Source organism: Apus apus, chromosome Z (assembly GCF_020740795.1).
Source record: "Apus apus isolate bApuApu2 chromosome Z, bApuApu2.pri.cur, whole genome shotgun sequence".
Lineage (NCBI taxonomy): Eukaryota > Metazoa > Chordata > Aves > Apodiformes > Apodidae > Apus > Apus apus.
In genome coordinates, this window is record NC_067312.1 from 38,352,252 (window position 1) to 38,368,285 (window position 16,034).

Below are 16,034 nucleotides of genomic sequence, written 5' to 3' on the forward strand. Positions count from 1 at the left end.
AATATTTATTTTACTAAGTCCTTTGAGATTTATTCACATAACTCTAGCAAGCTTTATTTTACACCCAGAATCACCCAAATAAAGCTGGAGCCCAAATCCCTAAAAATAATCAAAACCTCAGTGATTACTTCAGTAGCTGCTTTAGACTTGTGAAACTATCTGAAGATTGAATTTAGCTTTCTACTTCTTAAGTGTCCACATTAAAAAGAATATATTCACCATCCTTCACAAGGCTCCTTTGATAATATGTAGAGAGTAGTTTCTAATACAAACATGGAAATCAAATGCCCAAAGTAAGACAGTGTGAACTAGTCACATAAAAAATGCTCTCACTCTTCTCTACAAATTAAGTACAAAATACAACGCTAAGCAAATTTAAGGACTTTCATTATCATATCAATTCCATGGTAAATGTTAATCTTGAATATCAGACGAGCATAAAAAGCACTGATGGAACAGGTTGAGCATGACCCTTACATGACCCCATGTAAGGCACTGAAACTAGAACAAAAGTAATTGCCTGGTGTTCATAACACAGGAATGAGGTTTAGGAGCTGTAACTTACCAGCTGAAATTCATATTTTTTTTTCAAATGAAAATGGAATCTTTGCTTGTAATTCCAAAATCTCGTTTAATCCTAGACTCATTTAAGTGAAAATACAGGTGTATCTTTCTGTTCTTTTAATTCTATGCTTGCTCTGCTTTTTTTAAGTGCTGTTAAGATCACATAGTCATTTCATAAGCCAACAGAAAATCCAGCCACAATTTCACACATCTGTGGAAGTTTGCCTGGCAAGCTTTTGGAATAAAATAACCTATTTTGCTTATGAATGGAACATTTTAGGGTTAGTGAGGAAAAAAAATAAGTTTAACTTGGCCCTGAGGAAAAGCCTCTTTAAATAGAAACTTTGCTAGATACTGGAACTGTGCATCCCTCAGGTAGCCAGTTTGTTCATGTTTGGTAGCTGATCTGCCTCTTTTGTGGTAAAAGCCTTCATGTTGCCCACTTTTTACTTTCAAATTATGTCCAGAGGAAGAAACAAAGACATTAAGTTTTAAGTACTATTTCCATAATTTTTCTTAATAGAATTTCAGTGTAAGTCAGCAGATCGTTAATTAAAGTCCATCATTATAAGGGACAATGAGCTGAATTAATTAACCACACAGGATGATTCAAATAGCTTTAATGAAGGAAACACAAAATTAGGTAATAATTTTTTTTACATATCTGACTGGGGGAGAAAATAAAAATAAATTTATTCCTTGTTAATGACACTGAAAAACCACTGAAATTAAATGTAATTTTGGGGTTTTTTTGTAGAGTCAGTTTAATAGCCTAAAAGACAGGTGAGGGAAAGAGGGTTTCAATCCTGTGATAATGAACATATTTGGGGCTCTAGGGCTGGGAATAACTGTATGTCTGTGAAAAAGTGGCTGAAGAACTGAAAAGTAAGACTAAATGTGGCATTGTTCCCCAAATTTACATGGCTGTCTCTTCCAATTCAGGCAGGATTTCCACCTGGAGTTGTAAACATTGTGCCAGGCTTTGGACCAACTGCTGGAGCTGCAATTTCTCACCACATGGATGTAGATAAAGTAGCTTTCACAGGCTCTACAGAGGTACTGTAATAACTGCAAGAAAATCTAAGCAGGAATGTGCTCCTCTGATTCCCAGAAATCATGTAATATCTAACATGTGCTATGTAACTTTTTCCTTTCTTTTGGCTGCTGGCTTGTTAAACGAAGTCTGTTTAATGATTTGTTGGTTATTATTAACTTTAAACACATTTAAACAATGTTTGTTTTGCAGGAAACCCTTCAAACAAAGGCACTCCATGAGATACAATGGGTTCTAGTATAACAAGGCTATTTTAAGTCTCACCCTTTAAAAGAAAACATTTACAAAATTTTTGTTTGCTTCCTTTTTTAAGAATAATTATTTTTTTTTAATGCAAAAAGTTAATCAGGCGGTGCTCCATTGTCTTCAATTTTTATAATAACTGGATGGTAGGAAGGTAATTCAGAAACCTCATTCTGCACACACTTAGATGAGGTGTTGGCTTTTTTTGGTATTTGAATTATACTGATGATCACCTCGGTGGCTTCAGAAGTTTATTTGAATATGTATCAGTTTAATAATTGAAAGGAAGGTCTCACTGTTACTTTTTCCTAAGCTTTGCTCTGAAGAATTGTGAGAGATATGATGGAAGACTTCTCAGTATAAACATAAGTAAATTGAAGGGGTGCCAACTGGTCTCTTAACTTCTCGGATGCACACTCCAAAGTTAAATATCATTGCTTCATGTCAATGATCAACACACACTGAGTGTAAGAACTATGCTTACTCTTATAAAACTTTAGGACTAAAGTAATGGGAAAACAACCTAAAAAGCTGATATCTGAGAAATATCCCTCAGATGTTCCCAAAGGACCGTAACAACTACAATTCTCGTGTCCCTCCAAATACAGGTAGATCAGAGAGTGTGTTAATGGACTGATGACAGCCCTCTTCTTCTGAAAATGTTATTTACCAGCAACAAATGAAGGCAGAAAGGCTGGCAGAAGAAGGAATCTACCTGACTGTGCTACATTTGAACAGTTACACACCAAATCCACAAGGGCTACGAGCAGGTTTTCCTTTCACAGTTTTCCCATGACAATTCAGACTAAGTAGTTCCTTTAATTACGCCAGCATTGGAAAGAAGCAGGGTAGGGGTTCTGCTTCGCAGTGTCCATTTTCAGCTCTTCCTTCTTCTAAAGAAGAACCTGGAATAAGGAAAAGGTGGCCATGCAGGCAGTGTAGATATTTACTTTTTCTCTGATACACTTTGTACATCAAAGGGCGTCTCCATGTATAATATAGGAATTTGAACATAATTAGAGTAACTGGCAGAGTAGAAACTAGTGGCTACTTTAGGGTACAGATACAAGCAAGTAGAGTGGTGGCAATCAAAAAAGCTCCATACATCCTTGGCAGTAAACACGAGTGTGTCTATGAGAAATTGTATAAATCGTTCCTGGTTTGTAGACTGCAAGTGACCTGCACCCTGAATCTTGTTTTCAAATATTATTTTTATTTATTTATTTATTATTTCTACAATTACTGGGATAGTGGACAACTGTGAACTTAATTTCACTTTTCAGGAACTCATAAAAGTGTTATTGAGGTCATAATAAAATTTTGAGATGAAACTGTCTTCTCCCTACCTTCTAGGTTGGCAAACTGATTAAAGAGGCAGCAGGGAAGAGCAATCTGAAGAGAGTTACATTGGAACTTGGAGGAAAAAGTCCTAACATTATATTTGCCGATGCAGACCGTTAGTAGCATTTTTATCATACAAACCCAATACTTTTGCAAGTCCCATGTTCTTTTTCTTGTTTTTTGTCTATAAATTACCTGTTTAATGCAGAAGGAATTTTTAATGTTTTCTGGTCATGCCATTGTTAAGAGTTAGATTGCCATCAATAATTGGTGGCTCCTGAATGGATATGAACCTAAGACAACCTGTCCACCCTTACTTTAAGTAAGGATCACCTTAATGGAGCATGAACACAGAACCAAAAGCAAGTAGATCAAATGCATACATGTTTATTAGATTTCTAGGTGAATACACCTCTTAGTACTGTTGATAGAGCACATAATGTTGCATCAGTATTTCACATAGAACAGCTGAATGTGTGTTTTTCTAGGTGTATCTTGATACTGTGGATTGATAGCTGTGTTTTAAAGGTCCATAAAAATAAAGACTGTTAAAAAGGGAAATGAGAGGGAGTGACAAAGATTTGTAAAGAATATATGACATGAGCATTCAAGATTATGATCTGATGAGCTCCACATTTCTTTGCAGTGGACACTGCTGTGGAATTTGCACATATTGGTCTGTTTTACCACCAGGGACAGTGTTGTATAGCAGGATCTAGGATTTTTGTGGAGGAGCCTATTTATGATGAGTTTGTCCGTCGGAGCGTTGAACGAGCAAAGAAGTATACTCTTGGAAATCCTCTGTTGCCTACTGTACAGCAAGGCCCTCAAGTAAGTAATGTTATGTGTTTCCAATATACCTAAGACACATCATCAGAGTTCAATGTACTTTGAAATATATTGTTGCATTAGCATCAAGGTTAAGTACAGTTGTCTAGGGGTCAGTCTGGAAGACTGGGAGGAAGAAATTTGAGTGATGGCTATTTGTGCCACTACCACAGACTTAGGGGTGAGATTTCCTTCTCTTTTCTACTTCTTTTTATTATGGAATGGGAACAATTATTTAGAACTGAAATACTTTGGGAAAGCTTCATGCAACAGCTGTGAAAGTGCAATTACGAAAGTGCATATCAGAGACTGCTAACATTATATTCAAATAGTGCCACTGTGAGTAACTTGAGGGTTTGCTGCTATCAGTTTTAGAATATTGCAAAACAAAAATGTATAATTTTGTACTTTTTCCTGCTTATTTTAAGAGTTTATACCAAGAGCTTCCCCTTTAAAAGAATGCTAAATGCAACATTAAAAAACTCACAATGGTGTGGATTCAGTGGATCACACTAGAATATTGTTAAATTGGATTTCATCTAGATTCTTATTCCCATATCAACTTGTGCGATAGGATATACACTTTCTTGGAAGAGCAATTATGCACATATTTGTCACAGAGTAATGGAACAGTATGAGAGACAAAGCAAAAGCTAGAGACAAAGCAACACCCACACAGTTCATAATATGTAAAATGTTCTTCCTTGGTTATCAAAGCAATTTTGTGTAATCAAAGACACTAAGTACATTTGAAACCGCATTCCAAGACAAGCTTTGGAGAATTTAAAAATAGTGCAGATGCTCTTTTGATATCCAGGGTGTCTTGCTTACAAGCTAATATGTTCAGCTGAAGAATTTAAATGCCAGAGGATGGGAAGATTGAAACAAGTAACCTTCAGGGGTCTGGTGTACCACTAATATAAAATTAACAAGAATCCACTCTCATGTTATTGTGGCCTTACTGAATTTGAAATTCATGCTAACAATTCTAACATTCTCCTCAAGTCTTCTAATTTGCCTCTCTCGACCTCTTTTATTTCTTCTTAGCATGCCGAAGCACAAATCTTAACTTTTTTCCCAGGTTAGCAAAGTTTCTCCTTCTAGAACTAGTCTGATGAAAATGAGTAAAAAATTGTAGCAATACAGTTTCTTTTCAGGTAATTATGTTAAATAACTCAGTTTGTCTTCAAATTCCTTGTTGTGCTTTGACTAATTATTTCTAGAAACATAGAATGATAGCCCATATCAGAGACATTTAATGTGCTCTCCTGTCACAGAGTCTCCTCAAAAGCTCTATTTGTCCTCCAGTTCACAGGCCCTCTGGGGCAAACACCTCTCTCAGACAGCAAGTTTGGGTAATACTGCACAATGGGTATCAAAGAAGAGCAAAAGGCCCTAGAGGAATGCAAGAGATCATATATACACTGATTCACACATTATTAAGAAAAATAATGGTGATGATATTTGTAACAAAGGAACGACTGACAGCCATGCAAGCTATATCGTCTAAACCTCAACTTCAAAATGTTTATCCAGAAGACATATTTGACCACCAGGGTAGCAGAAATTTTCTGTCTTCACCATGCACAAAGGTCATTGTTTGAAAGCAAAATGACAAGAGGAGTGCAGTGAATTTAAAATAATGTGTATATAAATATCCTTATAAATCCGTACCCTTATAAATCCATATCTTTATAAATATGAGTTTTTATCACAGTTTTAGCTGAATAGTTGCTAAGTCTAATATGCATTAAGGATTGACCAGAACCTTTGCAAACATTATTGTGTTCTATGACCATGATAATACCTATTGCTTAAACTGAAATGTGACCTTTTTATTGCACAAATAAGAGAATATGATACAAACCTGCTCTGCTGACTTATGAGTATGATCACAGAGAAAAAGCTTCTCTGCCACAGTCCCTGCCTGTATCAGTAAACTCAGTATCTTCAAGAATCAGTGCTTGAATGGATGAACTCCAAAAGAGTGAAGGAAAGAATAATAGAAATGGAACAAACTAAATGGTGTTAGAGGCTGCTACCAAATGAGCTTTAACATTGAGTTTTCCTTGACATAAATGCTATCTTGTGCATAACTTCCCTTAAGGCCTGAAGTGATGACTGATTGATTTGGAGAAGGGAAGCAAGAAAAACAATGTGTGATCTGTTTCTAGTCCCCAATTACACTATTTCCTTTTATCCACTTTTTCACTGAAAACTGAAAGGGATTAGAGAAATATAAGCCACTATTGCATGGTAACTATAAACTCCTTTTCTAGCTGAAGGCCATGCATTTTCCTGTACTAAAGAGCCAAACTGCAATATGCTTGACATGTGTTGAATTTGTAGGCTTGGGTGAGTGGAGGGGAATTGATTGGCTTCATGCTGTAAACAATCTGCCATCTGTGTTTCTTAAACCACAAATGTACATGTCTGTATGCCACTGATATATCAGAATGGACTGAAACAAGCATTAGGTTTCAGTTATATTTTAATGTGGTTGCTCTTTAACTAGCTCAAGTAGTTTAGGAAAATAATATGGTCCAACTACCAAACCTAGTGAAGTGTCTTACTCACTAGAACAAGCCCTCTGTTATTTTTGCAGAATCAAGGTCAGCAATTTTTATTTTGGTGAACCATTTGCAGCTGATGAGAGTACTGGTCCAATTATGAAACATATTCATTGTATAGGTTTTTTGCTTGTTTGCTGGTTTGTTTACCTAAAGAAAAACAGGGTATCAGTCCCTCTACAGCTGATCTTCCTATGTTAAAATTTCTGATTACTGGTCTATTTGAGAAAAGCCTGCAAAGTTTTGAGAATTTAGAGACAGGAGTGTTTGCAGAGCTCTCCAGCTGTTTCACTTCAACACATGTGATTGAACAAAGCTGGAACATTGTTCAGTTTTGGCTAATGAGTTAGAAAAGCAATACTTATCAGTGTGTGGTGTTTTCATCCCAGTAACGTATTTTTCTTTAGATTGATAAGGATCAGTTTCAAAAAATCCTGGAGCTAATTGAGAGTGGGAAAAAAGAAGGAGCCAAACTGGAATGTGGAGGAGGTCCATGGGGAGACAAAGGTTACTTCATCCAGCCAACAGTTTTTTCTAATGTTACAGATGATATGCGCATCGCCAAAGAAGAGGTAAATAAACTCTTGGCAGTCTATATACTCACTGGAGATTGTCTTTTAAATGTCTGTACAAATATCCATTTAGAAGGTCAAGTGGCTACATAAAAACATTCTCAGTAAATCTGTTATTTTCTTGGTTTCTGATGCCTGTTTCAACAACTCATTGGAGGTGGGGGAGAGAAGTATGAGGCTAGCCTGCCAATAAAGGCTCCAGCTTAAGCTGACAGTAGATAAGAAATGTGAGGTTCAGACTGTACGAATCACCCCATACTGGCCACGTCTTACATAACAGTCTCGGAAACCGTAACAAAGAAGCAAACCTTGAAGGCACAGGTGTGAAGTCTTTGCACTGCTTAAGGAACCACTTATGGTGGGGGTTGGACACAATATGCACCAACCAGCTATTTTGCAGTAAGTTGAAATAGTTAGATTGTGCTACCATGGGCATTTTGCTGGTGGCAATTAACACAAAGCAGAGTTTTGCCTCTGCAGGGTTTTTTTTAACCTAGATCAGTTTGCAGAAGTGTCTACACAACACGGAAGGAGCTTTCACTGATCCAGCTGAAGTGCCAATTCCAGGGCAGCAGCCATCATCTCTAAGGAATGGGGGAGAGTTAAGAGTACAGAGACATTGAGAAAAACAGTTTTGTAAACAGAGCTTCAAAGTACAGTCAGGGTTTCTTCTCTCTGGTGTTTGTTTTGGGTTTTTTTGACATTCATCTTGATTATTAACTGCTGAAATTGTGCTGCAGTTGGTGTTCATTACACTTCTTTGCACTAAAAATCTCCTTCAAAATTGTTACAAACCTAAATATTGCTTTATATAGCAAGAGGTACTGCTTATGCCATCTGCTGAATGCACCTATTACATTCAGCAAGAGTCACCAGACTGAGTTAAAATTAATAGCAGAGCATCTTTAGTTAATTGTGAAGGGGAGAGAGCTGTAAAACAGGAGAGCTGCATGAGAAATAATTTTGATTGTTTCTGCCAGGCTGGGAGGCAGGTAGGAAATTGTAGAGAAATTTGTTTCTTCACAGTTCTATTAATTTCCATTCGGTCAGCAGTAGAAAAACTGCTTCTTTCACACTATTTTGAGTGTATTAAATAATGAAATACAAGAGACAAGGCAATTTAAAGAACACTCATGTTCTGAAACTCACAACTTGAAAAAAGAGGGAATGATCAGTGTTTTTCTGATCTATGTAAATCAATCTCTGCAACTCTAATTAGAAACTAACACTAAACACTTCCCAGCAAAATCAAGTGGAAAGCTCATGATCTCTGGGAATAGCATTAATTAAGTGTGGTAATGCCCCCGTAACCCCACAAAGCCTTGGCAGTGTATGGTAGGCATGGGAACCTCTGGCTGAGGACAAGGAGTAACAGTATTAGGAAAGCTGAGCATGAGGGACTACTATCTCATGTAACACCCTTATGGAAAGCAGAAATAGTTGTTTCATTTTGTATACATGCCCAGTTATGCAGCTACCTGCAGAGATAAATGTCTAACAGAAAGTTTAGGGCAAGGAAAAACTTAATGTGTTTCTCAACTCTAAAACCAGTGCTTATCACAAAAATACCAATTTCTTGGTAAGCCGCATAGATATGTAATATACTGTGATTCAATGCTAACTACCCTTGTGGAGGGTGTCTTTTCAGCTTTATTTATTTGTTTTCAACATTTACAGTTTTAGTTTTTTATTTATTGTTTTATGAATAATTTTACAACAAGCTGTCTTGGTTTGCTCCATACTATGAAAAACTGTTCTGAGATGTACACACTTGACTGAATGAATCCACGAATAAGGTGAGCTGACAGAAGTAAATTTTCAAAATATAAATTATTTACAATAGTAAGTGGTACTAGTCTCCTTCATATGTTTGCATGTGTCTGAAACAGATATTTGGACCTGTTCAACAAATCATGAAGTTTAAATCTGTAGATGAAGTTATCAAGAGAGCAAATAATACTACGTATGGCTTAGCAGCTGCAGTTTTTACCAAAGACATTGATAAAGCACTGACGTTTGCAGCTGCTCTTCAGGCTGGAACAGTATGGTAAGTAACGGCTTTTATAACTCTTCTTCCAAAACTGCAGGTGCCAATGGCAGTAATTGCAGAACATTTTAATACTTGTCTGAGTGGTATACTTTTATATTTAAATAATATATACTTTAAAATAATATGTACTTTAAAATATAAACACATACATTTAGATTTAATTTCCTTGTCATCTTTAGAAAGGCAGATTAATGCCATCCTCTCGTGTCTCTCTTCTCCTCACCTTCCTGTACTTAATGGGCTGAAAAATGAATGTTTCTGTAAGTCATCACACAACTGTCCTTTAAACTTAACCTGAAAAAGAAATTTGACTTGCTAAAAATTAAATAATACAAAAGGAAGTAGAGTGAGACTGCTGCTTTCCTTTCCATTCAGGATCTGGACATAGATCAATACATACTTAATTTGTGGGAATTGTTTTCTGTACTGTGTAAAAAAATTATCTGAAGTTCTGTGGCCATTAAGCTGGGCAGAACAATTACCTGTGGTGGAAAAGATTGACTAAATGTGGTTGAAAAAAAGGAAGGAAACGCAAGGGAGGAGGAACTGCTACATGGAGCTGGAAAGGCAAAGGCTGAGAGATGCAAAAGTGAAAGCTTGGAGGAACAGTAGACTGAATCTAATGATTATCACTGACAGAGACCTGCCTTTCTCTACAGTCATCTCAATACTTCAGAAAGCAAACAATCAATTTTACTTGAATGCAAAACCTTTGTCAATTTTACATTTTATCTGAAATAACTTGCAGTCAAAATTCTTGCCCAAGCATTGTGACCTAAAAACATGTACTTTCTAAAAAGAGGTTAGCAGTTTTGACTTAGGAGTTGATATTTTTTTAAGTGGAAGAAAATTGAAAATAAATGTGGAATCTTTGGGTTTTTTCTCTTACATGATTGTTGGTCTGCCTAAGAATTGTCAGTCATAAGCAGAACCTCTTATGTTGAAAATGGGTGACTGGCAGAAGGAAAAATTATAAGATGTGAAAACAAGGAATATCTGATTTTACAGTGTTGCAAGTCAAAAAGTGCTTCTCAGCTAGGGAACAGTATGCACACTCTGCCAAAACTCTTCAGACTAGAAATTCCTTTGTGAAATTCCTTTCTTCCTCTTTACTGTATTTTTGTTCTCAAACACAACACAGAATATGGTTTAACATTGAGTAGAATGTAACAAAACATCCTAAGTATATATTGAAATGATCTTGAATTTACCTATTTAAAGAGTACCTGCACAAGACCTAACTGTGACTAGTACTTAGTTTGAGAGCTTTGAGTTAGGAAGGAATTTTATCATAACTATCAGCAAAAGTCCGTCAGTCTGCTTGAAGACCCTTGACTGCCAGAACCCTGATCACAAGTGTAGTTTCTGATAATGCTTTTTTTCTCTGAATCTTGAACTAAAAATAATTTTCCAAATATATTACTCAGATTCAGTTTGTGCATATCACCACAGATGTTTGGTTTTGTGGGTTTTTTTACAAGTGACAGAAAAACATTGATTTTGCAGAATTGAAAAAAATTTTTTCACTGTCCAAAGTAATTTTCCTGTTCTTCCAGGGTTAATTGTTATAGCGCAATGTCTGCTCAGTGTCCTTTTGGAGGATTTAAGATGTCAGGAAATGGGAGAGAAATGTAAGTAAATACTTCTAAAAATGCAGACTCACAGGAACTGCAAAATGAAATGCCAAAGCCGTGCTTTAAACATTCCTAACTAGGATGCCATTTGAGATTTTGTCAGATGAGTCTAAGGAGTGTTTAGAGGCTTCATGTTGTCAGAGACAATGTCAAGCAAATAATTCCTTTATAAAACAAATAAAAAAATTACTGAGATACACACTTTTCCAAAATGACTGGTTTTAGTAACTTGCAGTCTACTGATACACAAAACTGATCATTGTGTTTACACTTTATCTATATATATAAAAAGTGCCATTGGAATGAAGATATATACATGTGTGGTTTATGGAATCTCTTTTAAATGCTACACTTCTGAAAATGAAAATCCTTAAGCTAAACAAGGGTTGTCAGTTTAAATGTCTTGTGACAACAATGTTTTTACAGTATATTTCAGCTTGCTCAAAAGTTATGAAAAAATAATCTCTGTAGCCTTCACGTTTGGTCTTTTTCCAAACTAGAAGTGGAGGAGTATACAGAAATTATAAACTAATCAAATTCTTTCAAACCGCTAAGATTTAGTCCTATTTCAGTTTGAATCCTGTCCTGTCTTAGCTTAGTAGAAAGCATGTATTTTAAAAGCAATAAGTAAAAATAAAAATATGTACATTTTTATGCAAAGTACATTTAATGGATTATGTAAATAATTAAAAATGTGCAGGTAAAGTGCTTCAGAGCTTCTTTTTCTCTCTCTTTTTTTTTTTTTTTCATTTTCTTTTTTTTTAATAGATAAAGGCTAGAGGTTTCATGATTGCTCCTAACTGGACTCAATCTTCTGCCACTGACTTCAAAGTAAACAAAGTTATGTCAGTGCTAAGAGCTTTAGAAAATGCAACAAAATATATTAAAAAAAAAACCAAACACAAACAACAACAACAAAAAATCAGGCTATTGCTCTCAAGGACTTGTATTTTCTGAGTGCCAAAAAAAGCAGATCATAACTTCTGAATTACAGACCTTTACAGAAATATTTTGGGCTTTATTTGCCACAATTAGTGGGCCAATAAAAATATTCCTGCTAAAGGGCAAGGAAGGGATTTTCACCAAATATGTCTGCCATGGAAAATGGATTTGTAAGTATGGGGCAGTCAATTTGAAGAAAGATGGTGTGACCAGCAGGACGAGGGAGGTGATCCTGCCCGTCTACTTGGCCTTGGTGAGGCCACACCTGCAGCGCTATGTGCAGGTTTGGGTGCTGCAGTATAGGAAGGACACTGAGGTGCTGTAGAGGGTGCAGAGAAGGGCAGCTCAGCTGATTAGGGGTCTGGAAAACCAGCACTATGAGGAGAGGCTGCGGGAGCTGGGGCTGTTCAGCCTGGAGAAGAGGAGGCTGAGGGGAGACCTCATCACCCTTTACAACTAACTACCTGAGAGGAGGTTGTGGTGACATGTGTGTTGGCCTCTTCTCTCTGGTGACCAGAGATAGGACAAGAGGAAATGGGGTCAAGTTGCACCTGGGGAGGTTCAGACTGGATATTAGGAAAAAATTCTTCACAGAAAGAGTCGTGAGGCATTGGAACAGGATACCCAGGGAGATGTTGGAGGCACCATCCCTGGAGATGCTCATAACAGGGGTAGATATTGTGGTTAGAGTGGTTAGAGGTTGTAGGGCATATGGTTGGACTTGATGATCTTGAAATTCTTTTCCAACCTTAATGATTCTATGATTCTATGAAATACGCAGTTGTGAAACAATTGTATTGAAATGATCAGGAATTTAGTGTGTCAATCCATTGAATTCCTAGAATCCCAGAATAAAATTGCCTGTATAATTCTTCGAATGATAGTAACATTGTGAATTATACTACTGAATGTCATGTACTAACAGAATGCGTCTTCAAAAATGAAGAGAACCAGTAAACATTTTCCCACAACATAAGAGTCCTGAGCACAGATTTCTGATTTGCGTACATAAGGTTCTTGTAAGACGGCAATGAGAACTGGATAGCATCATACTGTTGCAAACTGCTATTCTATAAAATAATCAATTATGTCTCAACCGTTTGAGTCAGATGTCAAGCACCTAGGCACACAAGCCAGATTTATCTTTTCATGTAAAACGTAAACATGGAATCATGCTTAATAACATGTCAGTAAGATTTAAGTATTTTTCATTGTCTGGGAGATTTCATAGTGGATTAATTTACTTGAAGTGAAGCATCTATTCTTTGACTCTGAAAAAAATTCTTGACATCAGAGGAAGGCATTGCCAAATAACTTAGTGAGCATGTTTCTGAAGACTTAACATGTGCATGATTTGCTGCACAGAAAACCAATTTAGAAATGCACTACATTGACTAAATGTGATTCTTTTTCACAGCTTTTCAAAAGGCTTTCAACAGCAGTCTAGCTGCATAGATGTCTTCCAAATATGTCCACTATACTTGTTATACATCTGGCCAAATTGCAAAGCACCAACAAAAATCCCATCCATGATATAACTCATATAAAAAGCATTATGACTAATATTGCTTTTGTTTTGTTGTTTGTTTTGTTTTGTTTTGTTTTGTTTTGTTTTGTTTTTCCTAGGGGAGAATATGGCCTTCATGAATACACTGAAGTTAAGACTGTCACAATCAAAATCCCACAGAAGAACTCATAATGCTGCTGGAGATGCAGAATTTAGCATCGTCAAACAAATCTAAAAAGGTTATCTGAATTCTCAAAAGTTTTATATCTCAAATTATTCATTTACCTTTTTGCTTTCTGATTGTATAAGTTACATGCTTATATTAACAATATAAAGAATAATGTAGAAAATTTTATGTGACTAACAGAGCAAAGGAAACTTTAATGTCTGGTACATAGCTAACTAATTTTGAAATTCATTGTCATAAAGAACTATTTTTTATTTTCAGTGAAAAGTCTCTCTAGTGCTATGAAAATGCTCCTTTTTCAATATATCCTACAAGTACAGCTTGAATTTATGTGCTTTTTAAAATGTTAGATGGCAAGCTCTTCTTGCATTTTCTTTTCATTGTGGTCTTAACACAAAAGCACTTACAAGTAATAGCAGGTAGATACTTTTTTGTGTCTTTCAAAAATACTATACTACTTCTATATGTATTTCTTAGACTACTGAATTTGTTCACCATACTATAAAAATGTAATCTGGTAATATTAAACAATATTCAAACCCTAATATTGTTCCATTCATTAGTCTTCTCTGTCGTACTCTTTTACCCCTGGGCACTACGTAGCACATATTTTATATCCTTAAATAGGCACTACTGTCTAATGGACTGTTTAGATAATCAAAAATACACTGTGTTTGCTATGTGGAGACTGAAGTCCCTAATTATTTGACAGTACTATAAACAAAAAATATAAACACACAGAACACTCAACAATGTGCAAAGAGCCAGCATATGGCCTTGTAGTGATAGGTATCCTAAAAGTATAAACCGAAAACAAGCAAGAAATACTGAAAGGATAGAAGAAAAGGAGAATTGAGGGAAGACAATCTCCTTTCTGATTTATACCTGCTCCTTTTTGTCCTGTACTCGTACGCTTCCATGTAACTTCCATGTTTTCCTCCCTCCTCTGGTGCATAGTTTCCATTCATTCTGTATTTTCAACCTCTCCTTTTCATTTAGTTTCTTACTCTTATAAAGGCCCTCTGCAGATATATGTGTTCCAAGCTGATCATAATCTCTAAGGCCTCTTGGTCTGCACAGCCCCAGTGTTTCACAACTGTCTGTTGGTGCTGCTACCAGCCACCAAATAAGCTCTGGGACAGTGGTCAACAAGCACCGAGCACACTTGCTACTGACAGGGCAGTACTTCCTGTGGACTGCATCCAGAGCCCAAACTAAAATTTTGCTAGAGAGGATCAGCCTCACTATGACCGTACATACACTCTCTGCCCCTTAGTAAAACAAATTTTTAAGCAGTAAGCATGGAGAATTTGCACAGTATTGAAAGGAATGAGGTTTTGTTCATTTGGATATGTTAGTCAATTTTTAATTGTATATATATTTTTATTAAGGTATTTAAAACAAGACCCAGATTAATCTTTCATCTTACGGCCTCTATACTGTCTTTTCTTCAAAAGTGTCAATTCCACATTCCCCACATTTTCCCTTTGAAAGAATTTAATTAGCAATTGATGTCAATCAAACACAACCCTGGTTCAATATCAAAAAATTATAAACAAAATAATAGAAGAAGGATAACACAGACATGTGAATCAAAAGTAAAAATGTTCTAGAGCAATAATTAGCAAACTTCCCCGCTCCTGATGGCAACAGTATTTCTGATGCAGGCCAGGATGCTGTTGGCTTTCCTGGCCACCTGGGCTCATGTTGAACCAGCTGTCAAAAAAGACCTCCAGAGCCGTTTCCTCTGGGCAGCTTTTCAGCCACTCTTCCCCATGCCGGTAGCTTTGCATGGGGTTATTGTGACACAAGTGCAGGACCCAGCACTTGGCCTTGTTGAGCCTCATTGAATCGGCCTCCGCCCCCTAATCCAGCCTGTCCAGCTCCCTCTGTAGAGCCCTCCTATCCCAAGGCAGATCAACACTCTGCAAGTTTGGTGAGGGTGCACTTCATCCCCTTGTCCAGATAGTTGGTAAAGATATTAAACAGAACCAGCCACAGCACTGAGCCCCAGAGAACACTTGGGGAGCATCTTTGTTATGTCTTTGCATCGTATCTGCACATGGGTATAGTGGCTTGAAATCACTTACTCTGAGTATGAATAAATGACGACTGAAACTCCATTGATATTACACAGGTAACCAAGAAGATCCTTTCTTTCTGGGCTTGAATCACTACCCTATAACTTCTGCTACGCGCCAAAGCAGCACCACTGAAATTTACTGGGATGAAACATGAGAGGATTAATACCTGATCTCTATATAAATATTGCTTATAAAGTCAGTGAAGCTGTAGTCATAATTTCACAGAAAATTAAAATTAACAGTAGAAGTGAACTTGCTGCATTTCCTTTCTAAAGCTCGTGAAAACTCACCGCTAACATCATCAACAATTATTAAATATATACTTTATGTTTGGAAGGAAACAGTAGTATTTTTCTTATAGTTCTCTCAGGCAGTGTGTGCCTGAGTAGAAAATCTGCAGAAAAATCCCAGCAGGTTCGAATGGGACTATGCCTTTTTCCAGTTAACTACCTTTCTAT

At 36.5% G+C, this 16,034-nt stretch overlaps 1 protein-coding gene across 1 annotated transcript in view; it reads left to right on the forward strand.

The window, feature by feature from the left end:
* Positions 1–14,037, forward strand: part of ALDH1A1 (aldehyde dehydrogenase 1 family member A1) — a 51,101-nt gene extending 37,064 nt beyond the window's left edge. The window contains exons 9-15 of the mRNA XM_051643108.1: positions 1,507–1,620; positions 3,215–3,317; positions 3,849–4,033; positions 7,008–7,172; positions 9,062–9,219; positions 10,779–10,853; positions 13,425–14,037. Coding sequence (XP_051499068.1) covers positions 1,507–1,620; positions 3,215–3,317; positions 3,849–4,033; positions 7,008–7,172; positions 9,062–9,219; positions 10,779–10,853; positions 13,425–13,497 — 873 coding nt within the window. The 3' untranslated portion in view covers positions 13,498–14,037. The remainder of the gene's footprint in view (positions 1–1,506; positions 1,621–3,214; positions 3,318–3,848; positions 4,034–7,007; positions 7,173–9,061; positions 9,220–10,778; positions 10,854–13,424) is intronic.
* Positions 14,038–16,034: the final 1,997 nt, after the last annotated feature.